Consider the following 25,613-nt stretch of genomic DNA (forward strand, 5'->3'; position numbering starts at 1 on the left):
TGAAATGAAAAGACAATAATATAGTATCATATCTGAGGCCAAAGATGAGATGTACAGTTTACTAGTAAGGAGCACACTGAAATCAGATTTAGGAACTGTTCCCATCTGAAGAACTCAAAAGATTAATCAGCAATATTACGGGAAATATGAAAGTCTGAAATAAGAACTAAAGTTTCCGTTGGGGGACTCCAGGAAATCAAATAAAACATTTTTGAAAGAATTCTCAACTTCAAAAGCTAAAGCACCACATACACATAATCTTCAGTCAGATTACACAGGCAGGATCCTTACCCAGCCCAGCACAAAGAAGATAAAATGCCATGTCTTGACTGCCTCACAAATTTGGCATGCTAGGGACGAGTTCTACTGCTTTCCGCATTTCTAACTGGGTTGAAATAAGGATGAGCCTGAATGACAATAAAATCAGCTACTTAGGAAACTCGTCGAGACTCAAGACGTTAAAATATAATACCATTACTAGGGGCCTACAGATGCACATGCAGAGATTTTATCCAGAAATTGTGTCCACTAAATACAGAAGTATTCTTCAATAGGTTCATAAAGATCAGGAGTTTACCATTGCTTCTTTTGCGGTTGGCCTTTCCTGATGATCATATCGAAGCAACTTATCGAGGAAGTCAATGGCCTAGCAAGAAAAACAGAACTTAAAGAGGAAATACAATACACAGAACATTCTGATTTGTATAACTTGCTAGATATACTACCTCAGGTAGTGCCAAATGTTGATTCTCGGCATTAATGAACTTTGTCCAAGGTTTTCGACTGTGCCTGTATCAAGAAAAGAATATACTCCTCAATTGGAAATAACAGCACTTCTGCATCATCAATTTGATTAAAAGATTATATACCAACCTGCCAACAAGGGCCGCAAGGTGTGGATCCAATTCTATGCGGTACTTATTCAGATAAGCATTTAATTCATCTGTCCCAAGAACCTAAGGCATGAAATGGAAACTACTCAAGAACTGTAAAGATTTAAGTTTATTTCCCAACTAAATAAAAGGACTCTCGCCCAAGATGTCAGTGATGCTTTATAGAAATATGGTTTTTCTTAAAAAAACCAACACCAAACATGAATAGGAAGAGAATATCTGAACAAGACAAGGATCTATACAGTTATGCTGCTCATTGTTACTTAAAGCATCCACGAGTTCACATACCTTGGCTATCTTGGCCAGTTGATCATAATTATCATGCCCATAAAAGAATGGCTCCTTCCGAAATATCTGTATAGCACAACCCTCAAAAATAAGCATCTCAAGAAAGCGAGAATTTAAAACCTTGGTAATATATCAACTTTCGATCCTCCTCTGTTATCTGCCACCCAGGGATATATATGCAAGCAGATCAAGATACACTCATCTATGGAGATATTCTATCCCATAAAAATGGACAGTGATATTTAAACATATTTAAACGGTCCTGGGAGAATAGATTCCATTTGCCTGATTGTCAATAACCATATATTGAGGGTGGCTTTTCAGCCATGAAATCAAGATAATCAGGCCTTCCAGAAGATAAGTCCAGGTCTACTTGCATAAAACCACAAATGTGCGTGAGGAGAATTAGATGTATAAATAACCAGGGCAAGGATTGTTAAACCTACCTCTGGAGAAGTGGTCTAAGCCTAAAAGGATAAAATTCTAAAGGAAGTACTCACCATTCCAGCAAACATACAACCAAGGCTCCACAAGTCTAAAGAGTAATCATAGTCTTGCAAATCGACAAGAAGCTCAGGACCTTTAAAATATCTGCAAACCATAAATGAAGTATAAAGGAGAGAAAAGGTAACACATCAATTAAGGATAAATTTCAAATACCAAGATAAGCTTGATTGTGAAAAAGCACAAGCTGATAGATTTGCAAAAAAAAATAGTAACAAGAAATGTGACATCCACTGAAAAGATCCTCTTTTAATATGTAATAACACCCTAAAACTAACATATTTTCAGCACTAAAATAAGTAACAAGAAGTTACATAAAATACAAAGCAACCTTATCTCTTAAGAAGAATTCCTATACAACAAAACTCTACCCCCAGCTCTTCCCACCCTTTATCCTTTTTGTTTCTCATACATACAAAGTCTTCAGCTCCTAATAATCTTATTGATTTTTAAAATGTTCAGTGGCATATCATGTTTAATCCTCAACTGCACTGAGGAATGCATGTCTTGGTGATTGCCTCTAGCTCCATGCCATCAGCTATTCAACTCTAATTTTTAATGTTTCAAGTACAGGCTACTAGAACACCACTAAGACATGTAACGAGGATTGTGGCCTTAGGTCTCATGGCTGTACTTAATGAATTTGAACATTATAAATTCACAAGTGAAAGAGCATTTATCCTCAAAAAGTCAACCAATGTAGGAAGCACAATTTTCAATGAATAATTTATGGTAGCACCAGTAACCATAATTTAGGTAAATCAATGACATGCAACCTTTTTTATTATGATGTTATTTTATTATTTGTCTTGTTTATTATTAGACATATAGATAGATAGCTAGGATTATTAGTTACCTTTAGGATTTAAATCTAGGACTAGGATTATGAGATATCTTTAGGTTTAAATCTAGGGCTAGGATTAAGAGTTTATTTGTAACCCTAATAAAAATAAGCTGTAAATTATTCAGCCACAACTTTCTTATTATTTTCTTGAAGTAATAGAGAGTAGAGTTCCATCTTTCTTACTCATTTGTTCAGCCTAGTTCTATGGATTTTTTGCTCTTTTCCCCCTAAAACACATCAATCAACTTCCATTGCCATCTCCTGTGTCAGCTATCCAATTCAAATATTAGGCACTTTTGATAAAGCTATATTTAAGACAGATGAGTAGTTTTAATCAAAAATAGGTGGAATAATGCAGACTGTTAACATACATATACATAGGCCACTCGAAAAATTGAGAACTTAAAAGACAGATGCCAAAAAGGAGACAAACCTGGAAGCAACACGAACATTGTATTCTGTCCCTGGATGATAAAACTCTGCAAGGCCCCAATCAATAAGACGAAGTTTCCTCTGCTCATGATCAATCATCACATTATGGGGCTTCACATCTCGGTGCATAATCCCTTGTGAGTGGCAATAGTCCAATGCCTAAAAATAAAATCTCAAAATACTTAAAGATTGAACCATCTCTTTTCTTTATGAACAATGGGGAAAATATAAAAATTCACATCGTATGCATAGCCATCTTACAAAGAAATCTAGATGTGCTGAAATTTTTTGAAGCCAAGGCAAATAAGCATGCACAAACATCAGTTAAAATTCAAAATATTGTCATTACATCAAAAAAGGTTCTGCAGACAACAAATTCATATTAAAAAAATACCAATTCTCACAGTTGACTATGACAGACATCTCATGCGATCTTTCAATCACAACAGGCAGAAAAGTTATTAGACATAAACCACAACGGGAAAGAGTGTAGGCCTAAAAATAGGAAATACGACAGCATCCATTACATTGTATATGTATACTAATAATGCCACAGAAACAGTCTACAAATAATTAACATCCTTCGCAACTGTGCACACATAAGATGCCTCCAGTCTATGGGCATCTATCCTCATATAAGATCCTCCAATCCAAAATAGAGAGAAATAAATCAGACACTAAAGGCGTATTCAACCTTAGGTCTATCACTCAGACACACTAAATTTTGTCACAAACAACTATAATCTCTCGCCAAAATGGCACTATCATATTGCAAAGAAATCTAGGTATTTTCTAAGTATTTCTTAAAATTAGAGCCAATGATTACCCCAAGTCAATGTGGTTCACAAATTTCATAATCCAACTGCTCAAGCATGTACTGTACAAGGTATGAACAGGGCTCTATGTTAAACAGAATCTCTATTTTCCCTGAAGTACTTGTGTTCGATGCATATTTGCAGATGGGGTATGGCATATGGTGGTTCAAATACATTGAAAAAGAAAAAATTGAGTATAAACTTGCAGATATATACTGATATACGACAATCGCCTCAAGTTTAGGTAGCATCTACAAGGCCTATACCCACCATCTCAATACAACAATACCTTCCTGATTTATGAGAACAACATTGACATAGGATAAATGACTACATTTAATCTAATTTTGAAGTTTAATCAACAGAAATATACTTCTAGTTCTTTGACTAGAGGCTAGGTACCAAAACCAAAGGAAATCATCTCTCATCCCCCATCATGAACTAGTTGAACATAATGTATAATTGCAGCGAGGGCTCCTTATGCCTACAAATATGCATCTCATTTCAACTTCAAATTCAATGTCAGTAGTATCTCTGAATAAACAAAGCAACTAGCAAATCATGTACTTGCCTTCAGAAGTTCATAGATATAATATCGAATATCATAATCAGACAGCGTCGGATAAAGCACTTTAAAATCCGTATTATTCACATATTCAAATATAAGACTTGGAGTCTTCGACTGCTGATCCCTAACTATATCCAGCAACTTCACAATATTCGGCCCTCCACAAAGATTCTGCAGTATTTTAATCTCCCTCTTAATCTGCATTCCAAACAGTCATTCTTAATTAAACCAACTTACATTAAACACAATTAAATTTAAGTAATACAAACCTTCTTCTTCTTGACCGGTTTGAGAATCTTGATAACACATTTCTCGTTATCCGTAATATGAACCCCCTCGAAAACCTCACTGTATTTCCCTCGCCCGACTTTCCTCACCACCTCGTAATCATCTTGTTCGCTGCCAAAACCATACTCAAATCAATCAATTAAACAAATCATTACGATGTTTCCAATAACCAGTTAAGTTCAATCTAACATTCCAGCCAATATAAAATAAAAACCCTAAGATTCAAATTTCCAATAACCAAACTGCATTAAATATAAAAGTTTCAAACTATTAAAATAAAACAAATTACAGGTAGCAATACGTATATGGAAAATAGAGGGTTCGTAGGTAGAAGGGAGAATAGGAAGGAAAATAAAATACCCCCATTGAACAGTGAGGAGCTCGTAGTCCCAATATTCTTTAGGACGAATAACGTTGACATCGGCGTAAACCCTAGATTTAGATGGGGCGCCAGGGCGCCTGTTGGATTTTCCGATCTTTTGAGCCAGGGTTTCGGCTTCTTTTAGCTCCTTTAAACAAAGGCCTTTTTTGTGTTGCTGTTGTTGTTGAGAGAAGGGAAAGTATGAGGTTTTGGAGACGATTCCACGGAGAAGATAGGGAGAGGGAAGAGAGAGAGCGGAAGTTAAGGAGGAGAGGAGGGAGAGGCTAAGACGGTGGTGGCGGTGGTGGTGGTGCTGGTGATGATAATGGTGGTCAAGAGAGATTATTATGAAATTCAAGGACCTTATGGCCATTTACAGCTTGGCTTCTCACGAAAAAGAAGGGCAGGTTTTTCTTTTCTTACTAAACGACAACGTTTTCTAACTTAATTGTTTAAAAAAAACAACATGCACAACAATAGCAAACGCGCCGTTTAGTCAATTGCTATCCCTATGCTTATGGTTCTGAAAGTCCGGACTAACACAATTCGGATGAACCATCGGATAATACCCAACCCATTAATCTTTCATAATCAATTAATTATTTTATTAGATTTACATGCTCTTTATTAGGTTTGTTTATATGAAAATGTTCTTCTTTTATTATTTATTATTTATTACAATATTTGTATACAAAATTATTTTTGAGAATACAACTTTAAGAATTTCTCAACATCTAAAAGTGTTATGTTTAGTGAGACTATTTACATTGCTAAGTTTTTTTACTGTGAATTGGAATCATGATAATTATTTTGAAATGATTACACTATCTAGACATACATTGATATCGAGTTTTGAATAATAGTTTAAAAATTCTAATAAAACTTTAATTTAAAATACATATAAATAACCTATCAAACTTGTTAGTTTTTCATAGAAAATAAAAAATATCATCTTCTACAGTCTACCATATCCTACATTAATAAGTATATCAAACTTTTAATTTCCTAACATATCATAATGGTGGTTCACTTATTGAGATCTAAACAATGACATGTTGTCAAGAATGCAGTAACATTAGAGTATTCTTTTGTAGCTCGACTTTACGGTAATATGGGTTTAGATTACCTAATGAAAAAATAATTCCTCTGTTAATGGAACGAGGCAAAATTGGAGAGTATGTGCGAGAGTTCAGGGAACTTGTAACAGCCCGTTTTTAGTAAAATTGGAACAATGGTTTCGGGACCACAAATCTGAGTCCGAAAAGAATTTTTTTTAATATTATTTTATGGTTTGAATTATAATAAGAAAATCGTATGAAAATTTTGTTAAGAAAATTTTACCGATTACATGTTTAATTGATAAAAGGACCAAATTGCATGAAATGCAAAAGTTGGTTTCTAGTAGCTATAAGTATCAAATAGCTATGAAATTCAAAGTTTGAGGTCCTTATATAGCAAATAGACCATTAAGAGAAATTAGTAGATAAGGATGATGATTCATCCATGGAAATTTAATTAAAGAAAAGGATGAAATTGGAAATAAAAGATATTAAAAGATGATAAATGATTAAATAAAGAAAATATCATCATTTATCATCGTCTTTCCCAAAATTTTTTATGGAAACCCTTGGTAAGAGAAAAGAGCTCAAGCAAGCTTTCTTGGCTTAATTAGGTATGAATTCTTGTCCCGTTTTTAGTAATTTTTATGTTTCCGATATTGTAATAGCATAATTAAGCTATTTTGGGGATTAATTTGCAAAGTTATCAAAGTTCTAGGATTTTTTCATGGATGAATATAGTTGAATTATGAAGTTTTATGATAGAAAATGAAAGGTTGTTGATAGATAAACAACTTTTGTTAAAGGAATTTTGATGAAAATGTGATTTAGGGACTAAATTGTAAAAATGTAAAATTCATTGAAAAATTCTAATTTTTTTGAAATACATGGGCCGCTATTGACACATGTAAAATTTAGTTGGGCTTGGAATAAGGATTAAATTGCATGAATTTCATTTTCCGAGCCTAGGGACGAAATCGTCATTAATTAAAAGTATAGGGAAAAACGGTAATTCTGCCTAAGATGTGACTTGGATTGAACTGAATGTAAATTTTATTAAATTGAGTTAATTTACTCGTATAGATCCAGAAAGACAAAATACGGAGCTAGATTGAGGTAAAGAAAAAGTAACGGATTGGTAGATTACAACTCACGAACATTGTCGAGGTAAGTTCGTGTAACTCAATTGTGTATATTTATATGCTTATATTGAGTGTTGAATATGTAAATTGTGTAAATGTCATATATGTGTATGTAATTGATCTCATAACTGAAAATCTCTTATAAATAAATAAGTCCCGTTTGGATAATGAGATTTGATGGATACAGGGATCTGTTTCCCGAAATGGTAGTGTTCCTGCATATGTTGCGGACGTACCGTAGCTCGAAAGAGCGTCCGTTACAAGCCCTTTCAAGCTTCTCGTTATATAGTGTTTTTGTGAGCTTTTCGTTAAATGCTCTTCGAAGCATCCCGATCAGTGGTGACCCTACATGTGTTGTAGGCACACCGCAGCTCTTATAAGCGTCCCGTTATATGGCTCTTTGTGAGCTTCCCGTTAGTGCTCGCTTGAACTTCCCGTTATATGGCTATTTGGTGCTTTCTAATTAAGTGCTCATCGGAGCTACCCGTTATATTACACGGATAAGCTTCCCGTTATAGTGCTTGAGAGAGAGCTTTTTGTTTAAGTGCTCATAAAAGCACTTCCGGATATAAATTGGCGGATTTATAGTATTGTACACTTCAGGTGTACTACCTAAGTATCCATCGAGATTTCAAATTATTCAACGGGTGAAATTCTAATATGAGAACATATGAAACCAAGATGAATCAATACCCGTATATACATGAATTACATGAGACTAGATTTTTATATTTGATGAGTTTATCCTTATTGTTGATATTTACATGAAATGAATGACTAACATGCTTGGTGAAGTTATGTGTTAGGCAAATGGCCAAATTGCTTTGGATGCATTTTGTATGCTTACTTTATGTATAAATGTATGGTAAGTTAATTTCCGTTATACAAACTTACTAAGCATTAAGTGCTTACTCAGTTGTATTTCCTCTGTTTTATAGTACTCGGAAGCTCGTTGATTTGGAAGCTTGGCAGAGATCACTCACACTATCCACCGGCCCATTTCGGTACAATTATGAAACTAATTTTGGTTATAATGGCATGTATAGGGTAACTTGGCCATTGTTGGCATTTTAAATATTTTGGTTGTAACTAGCCATTTGTATGACTTGTGTTTGGTATATTTTGAAAAGTGTATATATATATGGCCTTAAACATGTTTGATGTGTGAAATTGAAATGGTTTAATGATGGTAAACATATGGATGAATGGATGGAGATAGCATAATTGATAAAGTATGCTTATATGTAAATTTGATCAATTAGGTAAGATTGAGTATAGGAATACATGTGATGAAGTATCATGCATAAGACTTGGTTTTGGCTTGGTTTAAATGTTTTGAATTGGTTGATAAATGTGTTTAAGTGTTTATGTAGGTGGAAGGTGAAATTGGGTGAGGAATAAGGCTTGGAAATTACGTTATTTTTTCCACACGGGCAGAGACATGGGCGTGTGTCTCAGCCGTGTGTGACACACAACCTAAGACATGGGCGTGTGTTCTGGTCATGTGTCCCCTGCATCTTAAAAATTCAAAACAGAATGCACAAGAATTTTCACACGGCTTGGCACATCGGCGTGTGGCTTGGCCGTGTGACCCCTGCACTTAAATGTATTGCAAGTTAGAAAGTTACACGGATTGGGGACATGACCGTGTGCTCTACTTCAAATGCCACACGGCTTGGCCACACGAGCATGTGTCCCCTATACCGTGTGCTCTCAACTTGTTTCTAATGTATGTTTTGGGCCGCAAGGGTTCATATAAGGGACAATATAATTAAATTATAATTAATTTATGATATGAATGTTAAGTAATATAAAATATCTGAGTTTGATCTGAAAACTCTAGTAATGCTCCTAAACCCTATTCTGGTGACGGATATGGGACAGATGTGTTACATTTATTGGTATCAGAGCTACGGTTTAGCCGATTCTCAGACTAACGTAACGAAATACGAGTCTAGCTATACATGCCATTATATAACATGTGATAGTGATATCTCTTGACTAATTTAAATATGTTTTTCATATAATAATGCTCAAGCTTTAGTACAAAGAGTAGCCTCGAGTAGTAGAAGGCCCGTATCTGAGGAACAAGGAGGAAAGACTAAAGAAGTCTTCTTCTAAATGATGAATGAGTGGTTTATAGAATTTGTAAGAACAAATCCGGCTGTACAACAACCTCCCCCTCTTGCTTCTTAACCGGTTCTCGACATGCCATTAGGTACAGAACTTGTTAAAACTGGTAAACCTCTTATTGATAAAATCCGTAAATATGGGGTGGAAGAATTTATAGCAATAGCCGAAGATGACCCTAAAAGGGCTGAATTTTGGCTAGGAAATACTGTCAGGGTTTTAAATGAAATATCATGTACACCGACCGAATGTCTGAAATATGTTGTATCTCTATTAAAAGATTCGGCTTACCAGTGGTGGAATATATTGATTTCTGTTGTGCCAAAGAACAGATTACATGGGAATTTTTCCAAACCGAATTTTGAAAGAAATATATCAGCTAGAGGTTTCTTGATCAGAAACGAAAAGAATTTCTAGAGCTTAAACAGGAGCATATGATGATATCCGAATATGAAAGAGAATTTGTTCGACTAAGTAAGTATGCCAGAGAATGCATTTCGACTGAAATCGCCATGTGTAAGAAGTTTGAAGAGGGTTTAAATGAAGACATCAAGTTGTTAGTTGAGATTTTGGAATTAAAAGAATTTGTTGTACTGGTTGACCAAGCACATAAAGTTGAAAAACTAAGCAGAGAAAAGAGATAGGCAGGGATTGAAGCCCGAACTTCAAGTAAAAGACTTACGGGAAAGTTATATCCGTCGTCCTCAAAGAAATCAAAGAAAAACTTTGATCGTTTTACTACCTCTACGGTGTACTCTGGGACAGATAGAAGTATTCAGCGTTCCAGTTCAAGATCTCGAGCTACATCTGTAGCAAGTACTGGTAGTGTTGGAAATCCAAACCCCAGTGCAAAAACTGTAATAAATTTTATTTTGGAGAGTGTTGCATGAAAAGCGGAGCATGTTTTAGATGTGGTTCTTTTGACCATTATCTCAGAGATTGCCCAAGAAAGCCAGAGAACGATACTGTATAGACTTCAAGGCTGAGCAACCCCACCTCGAGAGGTAGACCACCTTGTAACCCTGGTAATGTGAGTAGTAGTCGAGGTACAGCAAAAGATTCAACTGTCAAACCTGAAACATGAGCACCAGCCATGACATATACTATTCGTGCATGTGAGGATGCCTCTGCACCCAATGTTATCACTAGTACTTTTTCTCTTCTTGATACTGATATTACTACTTTGATTGATCCTGGTTCAACACATTCATACATATGCACGAATTTAGTGTCTGTTAAAAATTTACCTGTTGAGTTCACTGAATTCATGGTTAAAGTTTCAAACCCTCTAGGCCAGTATGTAATGGTGGATAAAGGTTGTAAAAATTATCTGTTAATGGTATGAGGTTATTGTTTTTTGGTTGATTTGATGTTACTGCCATTTGATGAATTTGATGTAATTATGGGTATAGATTGGTTAACTTAACATGCAGTGGTAAATTGTAAATAAAAGTGCATTGTGTTAAAATCTCAGAATGGTGAATTGCTCCGTGTTAAATCTGATAAACTGGATGAGTTGTCTAATGTGATATTAGCTATATTAGCACAGAAATATATCAGAAAAGGGTGTGATGCCTATCTTGTTTATGTATTGGATACTAAAGTGTCTGAATCGAAGATTAAGTCAGTGCCAGTTGTTTGTGAGTTTTCTGATGTATTTCTAGAGGAATTACCTGGATTATCGCTGGTTAGAGAGGTGGGATTTTCTATAGATCTAATTCCGGGGACCACTCATATATCTATATCACCCTATAGAATGACTCCTACTGAATTAAAGAAGCTGAAAGCACAGTTGCAAGAATTGACTGACAGAGGTTTTGCTCAACCTAGTTCTTCACCTTGGGGTGCGTTTTTCTTGTTAAAAAGAAAGATGGGTCATTGAGACTATGTATTAATTATAGACAGATCAACAAAGCCACAATCAAGAACAAGTATCCACTACCTCGAGTTGATGATTTGTTTGACTAGTTGAAAGGTGCTACAATATTTTCAAATATAGAGCTCCGTTCTGGCTACTATCAGCTACGAGTGAAAGAGTCAGATGTGCCAAAAAAACCTTCAGAACTAGGTACGAGCATTATAAATTTCTTGTGATGTCGTTTAGCTTGGCTAATGCCCCAACGGCGTTTATGGATTTAATGAATAGAATTTTTAGACCGTATCTGGATAGATTTGTGGTGGTATTCATTGATGATATTTTGGTATATTCTCGAGATGAAAATAAACATGCTGATCATTTGAGAATTGTACTGCAAACCCTATGTAAAAAATAGTTGTATGCTAAATTCAGTAAATATGAATTCTAGCTTCGGAAAGTTCATTTTCTAAGACATATAATGTCGGCTGAAGGTATTATAGTTGATCCGAGTAAAATATTAGCTATTGTTAACTGGAAACCTCCAAAAAATGTGTCTGAAATCAGAGGTTTTCTGGGATAAGCTGGTTATTATCAGAGATTTGTGCAAGGGTTTTCGATGATAGCTTCTCTAATGACAAGGTTATTGCAAAAAGATGTGAAATTTGAATGGTCTGATAAATGCTAGCAAAACTTTAATCGATTGAAAGCTTTGTTGATCGAAGCACCAGTTTTGGTTCAACTTGAATCGGGTAACGAATTTGTGATTTACAGTGATGCATCATTGAATGGCTTAGGCTGTATTTTGATACAATAAGGTAAAGTAATAGCCTATACTTCTAGACAGCTTAAGCCACATGAAAAGAATTACCTAATACATGATCTTGAATTAACAGCTATTGTGTTTGCACTAAAAATTTGGTGGCATTACTTGTTTGATGAAAAGTGCCACATATTCACTGATCACAAAAGCTTAAAGTATTTGATGTTGCAGAAATATTTAAATCTGAGGCAACGGAGGTGGCTTGAATTATTGAAAGACTATGATCTGGTTATTGATTATCATCCGGGAAAGACAAATGTGGTTGCTGATGCTCTGAGTAGAAAATCTATGTTTGCCTTGCGAGCAATGAATACTCGATTGTCATTGTCTAATGATGGTTCGATTATAGCTGAGTTAAAAGCTAAGCCGACATTTCTATAATAGATTTGCGAAGCTCAGAAAAGTGATAACAAGTTGCAAGTTAAATGGATACAGTATGAATCAGTTTTTGATCCAGAATTTCAGATTGGATCTGATGACTGTCTGTTATTCAGAGGTAGAGTTTGTGTACCGAAGAATTTGGAACTTATACAGAAGATTTTGTATAAAGCTCATAATGGTACTATGTTTGTGTATTCGGGGAGTAATAAAATGTATAATGACTTGAAAACGATGTATTGGTGGCGGGAATGAAGCGTGATATCTCTGAATTCGTAGCTAGATGTTTGATATGTCAACAAGTAAAAGCTGAACATCAGGTAACTTCAGGTTTGCTACAGCCAGTTACGATACCAGAATGGAAATGGGAAGGAGTTACTATGGACTTTGTATTAGACTTACCCTTATCTATGAAAAGAAAGATGTTATTTGGGTAATTGTTGATAGTTTGACAAAGTCTGCACATTTTATTCCGGTACATATGAATATCTCCCTGGATAGATTAGCTAAGTTGTATGTTTCTGAGATTGTCAATCTACATAGAGTACCAGTTTCTATTATTTCTGACAGAGATCCGCGATTTACATCCCGATTCTAGGAAAAGTTACAAGAAGCTCTGGGTACACAATTATATTTCAGTACTGCATTTCATCCTCAGACGGATGGTCAATCCGAACATGTAATTCAGATTCTTGAGGATATGCTACGGTGTTGTATATTAGAATTCGAAGGCAATTGGGAAAAATATTTGTCGTTAGTCGAATTTGCATATAGTAATAGTTATCAGTCAAGCATAAAAATGGCACCTTATGAAGCTTTGTATGGTCGTAAATGTAGAACTCTATTATATTGGACCGAGCTTAGTGAAAAAAAGATACATGGAGTTGATTTGGTCCGGGAAGCCGAAGAAAAAGTGAAAGTGATCCGGGATAGCTTGAAAGCAGCATCTGATCAATAGAAATCCTACACGGATCTTAAACGAAAAGAAATAGAATTCCAAGTCGTTTGAAAGTTTCGCCTTAGAAGAAAGTTCTTCGGTTTGGCCGTAAAGGCAAATTGAAAGAATCAGACCTGTTGCATACCAATTGGTACTACCTGTAATGCCCCAAAGTTCAAGTCTTTAATTTTTGCATAATTTGTCAAAAATTGCTTGTTTGCTTCAATGGTTAAGTAATTTGGGTGTGTTTGGGAGTGTTTGGGGAGCCTGGGTTTAAGTCTTGGCCTTGGCAGAATTTTTAATTTTTCCCTTAAATGAATCTGGATACTGGCACATAGGCTTTTATAAATTTTAGTGCTTGTTTTATGACAAAAAGAGCCTAATGGTCCAGTGGCAGGTGACGTGAGAAGTACTCTTAAGGTCTGAGGTTAGAGTCCTGTGTTGCACTGTAGAGTGTTTATTTTTATCACCTGTGCAGTGAGGTGGTAGAGTTTGATAGAAATGCTGTGGATTTGAATGGAGGAGTGAGTCATGGAAAGAATTGTAGGATTGTGATTGAGTGGAGGAAATGAATGAGGGATAAGGGGAGGATTTTTAGGAGAAAATCAAGGAACTTGAGAAGGGGGAATGTGTGATTTCGGCTAGGGGGTAAAAGTTTGTCATTTTCGGCATTTGGAAGAACTTCTTAGGGTAGCATCTACCGAAATTAGTCTTTAGGTACTAAAGATTTTCGATTTTGGGTCAGTTTCGTGTTCTCCTATTAGCTTTTGGTGCCGATTTTTGCTAAGTCTTGGGAATTACTTTTCGGGTTGCTCACTTTTCTTTTCTACTCTATTATTCTCTCTTTCCCTCTCCTCCTGCATCGAATACATTCATCTTCTTTCTCCCTTTTTCTTTTCTCTTCTCTACTCATCTTCTTCTCTTCATTCTAGTGCTACAAGTGTTGTCGAATACCGGTAAGTGTTATACTTTTCACTTTGTTTATTTCTTTCTCTTTTCCTAAAACCGAATACCTTCCTTCATAATCTTTGATTACTGACTGCTGATGCTTTTCTCTTGACATGCTGCTTGTTGCGGTTTTAGAGTTTTCCTCGAGGAGTGGTGCAGTGTAAGCATTGTTAGTCATCGAAACCACTCTCTCATCCCTCGATCAAGGTAAGTAGGCTAGTCATCTTTTAAGTGTAGGCCAAATATTCCTATGGTTCTATAAATGATCATGTGTGGTTTTCAACCACATGATTAAACAATACTGTTTAATAAAGTTCGTTGTTTTGCAGATATCCGTCAAAAAGGATTAAAGTCAATCTTCATCAGTTGTAAAAGTGGGCTAAGCCATTTTTGTCAGTCAGTATTAGTTAATTTTGGTTAAGGATGTAAAAGAAGGAGATTAACCCTATTGTTAGTAACTAATGGAAAACTTGTATGAATGCATATTTTGGGTGTTTGTAGATCTTAGTACGTTTTCACAAAAAGTGTGTAATCACCCACAACAACCTTAGATCGGCGAAAAGCTGAAAAGCCGTAATCATGGCATTTGATACCACACGGGCGTGTGATCGCTCGAGTGGCAAGCCCAACTTACGATTCATGGGTAAAATGACTGAAATACCCTCGAAGGGTAAAATGACCGAAATACGCTCAAACAGTAAAATAATTGAAATACCCCCGAAGGGTAAAATGACTGAAATACCCTTGAAGGCTAAAATGATTAAAATATCCTTGAAGGGTAAAATAACCGAAATACCCTCGAAGGGTAAAATGACTAAAATACCCTTGAAGGGTAAAATGACCGAAATACCCTCAAAGGATAAAATGATCGAAATACCCCCGAAGGGTAAAATGACTAAAATACCCTCGATGGGTAAAATGATCGAAATACCATCGAAGGGTAAAATGACCAAAATACCCTCGAGGGGTAAAATGACCGAAATACCCCTAAAGGGTAAAATGACCGAAATACCCTCATAGGGTAAAATGACTGTTATACCCTTAAGAGTTGAAATGACTGTATGACCGATTTGATCTATGTTATTTGTATGACTGTTACTGAGTATGACATACTGCATACAAGTATGATTTATGACATGACATACTGCATGGGGTTGGGATTCTGATATAGGGGAAGTATATTGTACTGGTGGCTTTGCCACATATACTGTTATTGGCAGCTTTGCTGTGTTACTGCTACTGGCAACTTTGTTGCGTCACTATTACTGGCAACTTTGCTGCAATATTGGTGTGTTGGCTGGGTGGATTGATTTTATCCCCACATGGTGTGTTGGTGGTACGGAGTGGTGTGTTGGTTGGATTGGGATGGGTTGCATTATTGCATTGTACTATTTACTGTATTGGGCTAAGGCCTACACATTATTGTATTGGGCTAAGGCCCACACTGTACTGATACTGTATAGGGCTTAGGCCTAAACTGATTCTGCATGTTGCATAGTGATTGTCTAGAAGGGGATTACACACTGAGTTTTGTAAACTCACCATCTCTTTTAACTGTGCAAGTAATCCTTAGCCTTAGGCGATTCGGTGCTGTGAGGGACTTGGAGGTGGCCACACATCTGCTGCTGTTTACACTTGCTTTTATTTTAATTTAATTTAAATGTTGGGTTTTGTTTCTTTAATAAGGCCTTTAAGTTTGTTTAAAATTTTAATTGGGCTTTTGCTTACCAATTTTAAACTACTAGTTAGGAGAGGACGAGTCCTAAAATAGTCACTGTTTTCAAAGATAAGGGTTTTTAAACAAAAAATTTTAAAAAGCTTTCACGATTTAGACTAACTTATTAAAACAAAATCTGATAACAAGGCAAACATTTTTTTTAATAATAAAGGAGTTAACTTTTTTAAACTTAGAAACAAATTTTTACCAACGAGATCAATCTTTCGAAAGACACCCCAATATGACACGCCAGATCTGACTGTAACGTCTAAGCAGGGTTTGAGGTGTTACACTACAACCAGAACTCGAGAGAATTCATAATATTTTCCACGTGTCTATGTTACGACGGTATCAGTCAGACCCTTCACATGTTATCTCTCTGAAAGATGTGGAGATTCAGCCTGATATACGTACATTGAGGAATTGATCAAAATTTTGGCACGTGAAACAAAAGAATTGAGAAATAAAAAGATAGCGTTAGTAAAAGTCCTCTGGCAGCGACACAGAATCGAAGAAGCTACCTGGGAACCGGAGGAAACAATGAGGAAGCAATATCCAAACCTCTTTACTGGTAAGATTTTTGATGATGAAAATTCTTTAAGAGGAATAGTTGTAATAGTTCGTTTTCAATGAAATTGAAATAGTAGTTTTGAGACCACAAATTTGAGTCCGAAAAGAAAGTTTTTAATATTATTTTATGGTTTGAATTATAATAGGAAAATCATATGAAATTTTTGTTAAGAAAATTTTACCGATTACATGTTTAATTGATTAAAGGACCAAATTGCATGAAATGCAAAAGTTGGGTTCTAGTAGCTATAAGTATCAAACATATATGGAATTCAAAGTTTGGGGACCTTATATGGCAAATAGACCATTAAAAGAAGTTAGTAGATAAGGATGATGATTCATCCATGGAAATTTAATTAAAGAAAAGGATGAAATTGGAAATAAAAGATATTAAAAGATGATAAATGATTAAATAAAGAAAATATCATCATTGATCATCACCTTCCCAAATTTTTGTATGGAAATCCTAGCTAAAAGAAAAGAGCTCAAGCAAGTTTTCTTGGCTTAATTAGGTATGAACTCTTGTCCCGTTTTTAGTAATTTTTATGTTTCCGAGATTGTATTAGCATAATTAAGCTATTTTAGGGATTAATTTGCAAAGTTATCAAAGTTCTAGGATTTTTCCATGAATCAATATAGTTAAATTATAATTTTTTATGGTAGAAAATGAAAAGTTACTGATAGATAAACAACTTTTGTTAAATGAATTTTGATAAAAATGTGATTTAGGGACTAAATTGTAAAAATGAAAAATTCATAGAAAAATTCTAATTTTTTTGAAATACATGGGCTGCTACTGATACATGTAAAATTTGACTGGGCTTGGAATAAGGATTAAATTGCATGAATTTCATTTTTCGAGCCTATGGATGAAATCGTCATTAATTAAAAATATAAGGGCAAAATGGTAATTCTACCTAAGATGTGGCTTGGATTGAATTGAATGTAAATTGTATTAAATTGAGTTAACTTACTCGTATAGATCGGGAAAGACAAAATGCGAAGCTAGATCGAGGTAAAGAAAAAGTAACGGATTAGTAGATTACAACTCACGAACATTGTCGAGGTAAATTCATGTAACTTAATTGTGTATATTTATATGCTTATATTGAGTGTTGAATATGTCAATTGTGTAAATGTTATATATGTGTATGTAATTGATTTCATAAATGAAAATCCTTGATAAATAAAGAAGTCCCGTTTGGTTAATGAGATTCGATGGATATAGGGTTCTGTTTCCCGAAATGGTAGTGTTCCTGCATATGTTGTGGACATACCGTAGCTCGAAAGAGCATCCCGTTACAAGCCCTCTAAAGCTTCCCGTTATATGGTGTTCTTGTGAGCTTCTCGTTAAATGCTCTTCAGAGCATCTCGATCGGTTGTGACCCTACATGTGTTGTGGGCACACCACAACTCTTATGAGCGTCCCGTTATATGGCTCTTTTTGAGCTTCTCGATTAAATGCTCTTTGTGAGGTTCTGGTTAGTGCTTGCTTTAACTTCCCGTTATATGACTATCGGTGCTTCCTGATTAAGTATTCTTCAGAGCTACCCATTAATTGCTTTTTGGAGCTACTCGTTAATTGCTCTTCGGAGCTACTTGTTATAGGCTCTTTGTGAGCTTCCCGTTATATTTCCCAGATAAGCTTCATGTACAAGGCTCAATGAGCTTCCCGTTATAGAACTCATGTTCCAAATTTTGGATGGGAATGAGAATGAGGCGTTTTTTGCATTTAAAAATGGGTTGAAATCGTGGGTCAAACAGGAATTGGAACGTGGAGATATTTAAGGGTTATCGAAAGTCAGGATGGTATCGGAGTCCATAGTCAAGCTTAGTCTAACGAAATATAAGCTTGAGTCTTTCAAGTCCGAAGGGTAAGGCATATATAGGTGGACCACGAGGAAGATAATGGCAATGGCAATGACAAATATGGTAACAGAAATCCATGAAATGGGAAGAGGAAACCTAACAACCCGAAGGAAAAGAGGAGTAAGATGAAATGCTTCCTTTGTGATGATTTACATATATTGAAGAGATGTCCGGAGAGAACCATGCTTTCAAGAAATGATAAACTGAAAAGAGGGGTTGAGAGACTTAGGTCGAGCGCAAGTGATGACAAAGCCAATTAGGCCAAAGAGAGTGAGAAGAAGCTAGAGAAGTGCTTCTTATGTCATGGTCCGAAAAAGTCTATCGTCGAAGGGAACAATGGATCAGATAGGGTGCCCATGAGACTTGGTTCGATCGTGTAAAGATTTGAAGTCAAGAGGGTAAAGAGAAACAAAAAGAAGAGAGTGAAATGTTTCTTGTGTTGGGGTCCAGATAAGTTATGGAATTTTTTAGAAAAATCCAAGTTATTTGTGGTCAAGAGAAAAGCAACAAAGCTTGTTGACTCATTGGAGAGGCTTCCACCCATGAAGAGGTGAGTTGTGCATTAGATTTAGGGGAAAAATAGTGATGGAAATATTAAATCTAAGATCAATGAAGCTCAATTATGGGAAAGTGACAGAGATTGTTGAGTCGTCGAAGAGGCTTCCACCCAAGGAAGAGGTGAGTTGTGCATCGGACTCAGGGGCAAAAAGTAGCCATGCAAACTTTGAAGTTAGGATCAATAAGGCTCATTTTTATTGAGTCATCGGAGGAGCTACCAGCCAAGGGAGAGGTGGGTTGTGCATCAGACTTTGAGGATAAAGTAGCGATGCAAATTGGATAGTCGAGTCGAGTAAATGCAACGAGAGAGGTAAATCTCAAATACTGTGGTAGTGTTTTACATTCTGACTTACCATTGGCTTGGAAAGAACGTAGGGGCCCTTTCAAAGTTTTGAAGCAGGGAAGCCAATGGCTTGTGGGCAAGCTGAAGCCTAGTTTTGCAGATCAAGAGGATCTCGATCGAGGTGAGTTAAAATGTAGGTAAGTGAGAGCGAGGGCTTCTTGCCAAAAGATAGACCAACAAGTGGAAGGGGTCAACCTAAGTGGCGATGAAAGTCGAGGCGAAGGTTCCGAGGGGTGAGACTATTTGAGAGTGAGACTAGTCGGGAAAGAGCTAAGACATCGAGAAAGTTCTGAGGCGAATCAAGTTAGTTCCATTCTGAGGGCGCAACTAGGGCATTGCGAGAATGGGTGAGGGAGAATGTCACGGGCTGCAATCAAAACCCGTGACCATTACACAAAATGTGTCCCATGGAGGTTTATCGGTTAGATGGGGATCATTTGACCTATGAGAACTGGCTTGATTCAATGAACTTATGAAGACGCCTGGGTGGCCCAATGAAGTAGATATGGAAAAGTAAGCCACGTTGGTAAATAAGGAAACCAATCTTAGAAGATTGATGGGAATAATATTTGATAAGATTAGATTAGATTTGATCTTGTAAATCCCTTAATTGTAGAGATAGGCTTCATCTCGTTCGTTGATGTAAATTTAGCTAGATCATTGGATTTGAGGGAGCTCAACTATAAATAGAGAGCCTCCCCCTTAGTTGTAAATCATCCATTGTATCTCGAATTCTTAGAGTAATAGAATTCTTTGAGAGCATTTACTAAATGCCTCTCATGCATTGTTTTTCTATGACTATTCTGTTCTTTTGAGCATTCTTTTGGCTTGAGTTACTTCCGCTATATAAGTTGGTGCCTTAGAGAATTTTACGAGAATCCTCACTTTATGAGAGTTAGGTTGACTTAGGAGTATTTGAAATGATAAAATCGCCTAAGGTAATACGAATTATAAGATTGAAAGTCCAGCCCTATGACATTAGAACATACATTCTTCACTTGATCGAAGGTGTAATGATGTTAGAAAAATCTTGAAACTTAATCCATACCATGTACTCTCATTGTTATCAAATTTCCAAACGATTAGTACATATAGTTGAGGGTCTTTCATTTTGGCATGCCTATACAAGGCGCTACACAAAGCGTGTATAGTGGGGAATGAGGAAGTAAATGGTTGCCTTGTGATTTTACAATCGTAAGGGTGATATTAACTTTTATGGATTGTACCTATACCATTTCAAGCTCTTAGTTTCCTTTAGCTAAAAGGTAAAGTAGAACTCTAAACCTTAAAATCCATTACCTTCTAAATATTTTTATATTTGTATTGACATTTTATATTTTAATAGTGATCCTACCATGATGACCATACAACTTACTAGAAGGATGATTTGTTAGTGATATGAGCATCAATTGCTATGAAATCCAATGATTTGGTAACTCGAGGCTTTAAAAAATCTTAAAAATATATAAAAAGTCAAATTTTTATTTTTATTTCAAAATGAAAAATTTGAGGCTTTAAATAAGTAAGTTATCAACTAAAGTTTATCATTTATACTGTAATAAACCCCAAACTGAGTTGGTGTCACGGGTTAATCATGTATCAACTTGGTTAGAAAATTACAGAAATGTCCTTCCGTAACTAAAACAAGTCATTATTCAAGGGTATTTTAGTCTTTTCATTTTAACAAAAACCAAGAAAAATATGTATATGATGGGATTTGAACCCACACCAATTAGAATAGTAAAACCTTAAATTTGCCACTCAACTAAAATTTTATTTTAATGTCTTTTATACATTTTTTAATATGCACAATTTATTATCCACACCACTTATATATATTTATACTATTAATAAAACCCTAACTGAGTTGGTGTGAAGGGTTAATCGGATACCAACTCGGTTAGAAAATTACGGAAATTTACTTTCATAATTAAAAATAATTCCTATTATTCGATGGTATTTTAGTCTTTTCATTTTAACATAAAACCAAGAAAAATATGTATATGGTGAGACTTGAACTGCATCAATTGGAGTAGTAAAATCTTAAATTTACAATTCAACCAAAGATTTATTTTAATTTCCTTTATACATTTTTAATATGCACAATTTATTATCTCAATTAATTGTATATCTATACCATTAATAAAATCCATGGTGAGTTGGTATCATGAGTCAACTGGCACCAACTTGCTTAGGAAAATTACAAAGTATCATTCCTTAATTAAATAAGTTATATTATTTGAGAGTACTTTAGTCTTTTCATTTTAAGAAAAACCAATAAAATATATGTATAAGATTTAAACCCAAACTAATTGCATTGGTAAAACCTTAAATTACTAAATCAAACCTTCATTTTAATTTATTTTATACATTTTATTTAACAAGACAATTTATTTTCTCCATCAATTGTATATATCTATACTATTAATAAAATCCTTAACTGAGTTGGTGTCATGAGTCAACCAGGCACTAACTCGATTAGGGAAATTACGAAAATATTTGTAACGATCCAGTTTCCAATGGTGTCGAAAAATACAGTTTTGAAACTCCATTTTTGTAAAATGAGTTTGTAAATAGGAAATAGAGATATTTATGGAGTTATTATATTGATGAATTGAAATTTGGATAAGCAATTTAGTCTAAAATATGGTTAATTAGGGCCTAGGGACTAAATTGTCAAAGTTTAATCTCTATAGATTCTTAATTAGGAAAAAGCTTGGGGACTTAGTAGCAATTATCAAAGGAAAAAATTGGAAATATACTAAATTGAGATAGACTTTAGTAGGATGTGATGTTAATTATCATTAGATTAGGTTAATTAAATATTTAAGCCTAATTAATCATGATTAAGTTAATCAATTAAACTTAGTTCAGGTATATAAGTTAAATAAGTGGAAAAGAGATGACATAAGTTTTCACCTTCTTGCCAATACCATCGTCCACCTTATTAGAAGAAGAAAGAAAGCTTAAAATCTACTTGAAGCATTCGACCCTTGATTTCAAGTAAGTCTTCTAGCCAATTTTCTTTAGTTTTTATATATTTGAGACCATGAGAGCTTGATTTAGCTAGCCCATGTACCAATTTGTGAAATTGTTGAAGTTTTTGAAAGTTACCATTGTTGAGAATTAGATGAAATTGGTGTGAAATTGTTAAAAATTAAGGTTAGAGTAAGAAAATGACTAAATTGTAAAGCTTAGTTGTTGGTTTCGTACATTAGGGACTAAATTGAATAAAATGCAAAAATATTATGAAATGTTGATAGGAATAGAAAATGGAAGGTCCCTAATGAATTTTGGTGAAATCAAATTTTAATCTAAAGCCCTAAATTGAAAGTTGTGCTTGTCCTGGTTTTAGTACTAAATTGAATAAATTAAAAAATATGTGTAAATTGATATTTGTTTATGAATTGGCTGGAAATTGATAATGTGTTATGTTTTGTGGCTATTCATAGCTAATGTTGATGCGAAACCTTTGAGAGGGAAAGGAAAAGCAAGAGCTTTCAACGAATGACGCGAGACCATGGTTTGTACATTTATGATTTAGGGTCTTATTAATTGATTACATTTTCATGTTAATTGCATTTGGAAATATCAAGGTAAGTACTTAGTGATAATATGGGCTACTGAATTGAGCTTGATTGTGAATTGCCAAACTAAGGGACTAAAATGAATAATATGTAAAGTAACATGAATTACTCAAAATATGATATGTACTATGAGATTGGGTGAAAATGTATTGAATGACATGAAGTATATGTGTGATATGTTAATATATTAGATTGTGATAGTGAATATGTTTGAAAAATGTTATATGTATTAAATTGTAAATGGAATTGAACATTAGTACCCTGTTAACTAGTCAGGCTGAGTCAGATATAGTTGGCATGCTATAGGATTGGTTTGTGTACAGGCTTATACGCTTATGTGCTAGGATGCATGCAATACACTTTGTGTGCCAAATATGCGCTTTGTGTGCCAGAATGCACTTTGTACGCTAGTATGCACTTTATGTGTCAGTTACCCTACTTTGATTTTTTTAATGATGCATTTCTTTTCCAGTTTGGTGTGTTGGTTGATGATTCAATTATCTGTCCAAGTCCGGGTCAGGTTAATAGGGGTTTCAAAATGTAAACTTGGTAAACAATATGAATACGATATTATTCAATGCCCTCAAGACTTGATATGGAGTTGCTTCAAAACCTCCAAAAATCTTTTGAATTGAATATCCTGTTTAGAATTATGAAATTATTGAGGAAAAGGTAAAGGTGGTTGTCCTTCAGGTTGCTGCTATTGTTTTGTCGTGGCATTCTTATTGACAACATGTTCTACCACAACATTTGGCTGCTTACCCTTTTTAGGTTCAGTATGTTTTTCAGATGACTTTGGGATCTTTACCTGGTTGTTATTCAAGTTATCCTCTTCTGCTGTGGCATCTTGAGAAACGTCATCAAGCTGAGTTCCGCTTCTACGGGTGATGGCCTTGCATTATTCCTTCCTTGTGATATCGAATTCTTGGTGTCACTTGGCAATGTTCTTTGTGGTTTCGAATTTAAAACATTCGCTATTTTCCCTACTTGTTTCTCAAGAGCTCGAGGAGACACAACCTGACTTTGAATTACAACATCATTCTTGGCCATATATTCCTTTAGCAAGGCTCCAATAGGTGATGATGACAAAATCGATGCTTGACCTTGCCGGACATTTTGGCTCGACATAGGTTGAGTATAACCAGGCGGTGCGTTGATGGCATTCTGTCTTACCGTATTGTTAAAATTTCTCGCACCTTGATTATTCCAACTAAAGTTCAAATGTCTACCCAGGATTATACATGTTGGAATAGGGGTTATTTTTTCGGTTGAAATTACCCATGTAACGAACAAATGCTGGATTTGATGAGCATTCATCAAACACATGATCTTCACCATAATAAACACACAATAGTTCGAATGATTTTATCTCCTGGACTGCAGTAGGCCTTTTCATTGTTTTAATCATATTAGCCAAAGAAGATACCTGGGCTGTCAACGAAGTGATTTCGTCTAGCTCCATAGTACCAATAGCTCTCTTGTTCATCCCAACTCTTGTGGTAGGATATTGATAATCATTGTTGGCAATCTTTTCCAAAATCTCATATGCTTCATTATAAGTTTATCTAACAAAGTACCGTTGGCAGAAGCATCAACTACCATCCTCGTATGTGCATTCAGCCCATTATAGAATATCTTTATCTGAGTTTAGTGTTGAAATCCATGCATCGGATATTTCCGAATGAAGTCTTTAAATTGTTCCCAAGCTTCATATAGTGTTTCATCTTCCAATTTCTGAAAAGATGTGATGTCATTTCTAAGATTGGCATTCATATTTGGGGGATTATATTGTAGCAAAAACCTCTAACAAAGATCATTTCATGATGCCACTGTTCCCAACGGCAAAGCATTCAGCCATGCTGTTGCATGATCTCTTAAAGAATATGGAAACAACTTAAGTTGTAGAGCATATTCAAGAACACCCTATTGTCTAAATGAGTCACAAACCTCTAGAAAAAGTCGTAAATGCAGTCTTGGATCTTCAGTGGGTAGTCCACCAAACTGTCCTATTGTTTGCAACATTTGAAACATCACCAGTTTGAAACATTACAGGTTTCGATATTTGGGTCAAAAAGATATTCTTTGTTAGCAGGAATACCTCTTCTCATGCACTGATAAAAAACCTACAGAAATTAAATTAAACTACGTTAAATAAACTAATGAAATTAAGTAAAATAACCAACCAAATTACATCAAATTGCTGATACCCGACAATAGCGCCAAAAACTTGTCGCGTGTGAATATGATATGCGAATTGTGTAAGTATACACATCGAATCAAGTAATAAAGTGATAAATGATATCGTCTCTACAGGGATCAAATTAGGTATAGAAATGGTCAAGTTATGATAATGATTAATGTTATGGCAAAACTGAGTGAGTACGCAGTAGTAAATTAACATAATAAGGATAAGTGCTAAATGTATACTGACTAATATTGGAAAATGTTAAGGCAAAACAAGAGTAAAAATGCAACGATAATTATGAAAATAATTATGTTAATAAAATGCAAGTGAATAAATAAATAACTAATAATGCTATGGCAAAGATACTATGGCAAAGGATAGAAATTCTACGATGTTGATTGGAAGGTTGGGATTACTAAGACTGTGCCCTTACTTTCAGTAATGCCTCAGGAAAATCATACTTATCCTACTGCTCAGAAGAGACCAAAAGTGACCTGCTTCTTTTGAGAGTAAGATTTCA

The 25,613-nt window shown here is 35.1% G+C and overlaps 1 protein-coding gene and 1 non-coding gene across 2 annotated transcripts; one reads left to right on the forward strand and one right to left on the reverse strand.

The window, feature by feature from the left end:
• LOC105804014 (casein kinase II subunit alpha) lies at positions 1–5,385 on the reverse strand. Its single transcript, XM_012636490.2, has 10 exons — positions 4,993–5,385; positions 4,614–4,743; positions 4,348–4,542; positions 2,963–3,120; positions 1,682–1,772; positions 1,182–1,247; positions 874–956; positions 726–789; positions 578–646; positions 1–407 (listed from the first exon to the last, which is right to left on the reverse strand). The coding sequence occupies exons 1-10, from the start codon at positions 5,364–5,366 to the stop codon at positions 351–353; spliced, it is 1,287 nt and encodes a 428-aa protein (XP_012491944.1). The 5' UTR covers positions 5,367–5,385; the 3' UTR covers positions 1–350.
• A 19,180-nt stretch (positions 5,386–24,565) lies between these two features.
• Positions 24,566–24,672, forward strand: LOC128035029 (small nucleolar RNA R71). The gene has a single exon (XR_008191433.1). It is a non-coding gene; the product is annotated as a small nucleolar RNA R71 (small nucleolar RNA).
• The last annotated feature ends 941 nt before the right edge of the window (positions 24,673–25,613 follow it).

The sequence above is a fragment of the Gossypium raimondii genome, chromosome 11, assembly GCF_025698545.1.
Source record: "Gossypium raimondii isolate GPD5lz chromosome 11, ASM2569854v1, whole genome shotgun sequence".
Lineage (NCBI taxonomy): Eukaryota > Viridiplantae > Streptophyta > Magnoliopsida > Malvales > Malvaceae > Gossypium > Gossypium raimondii.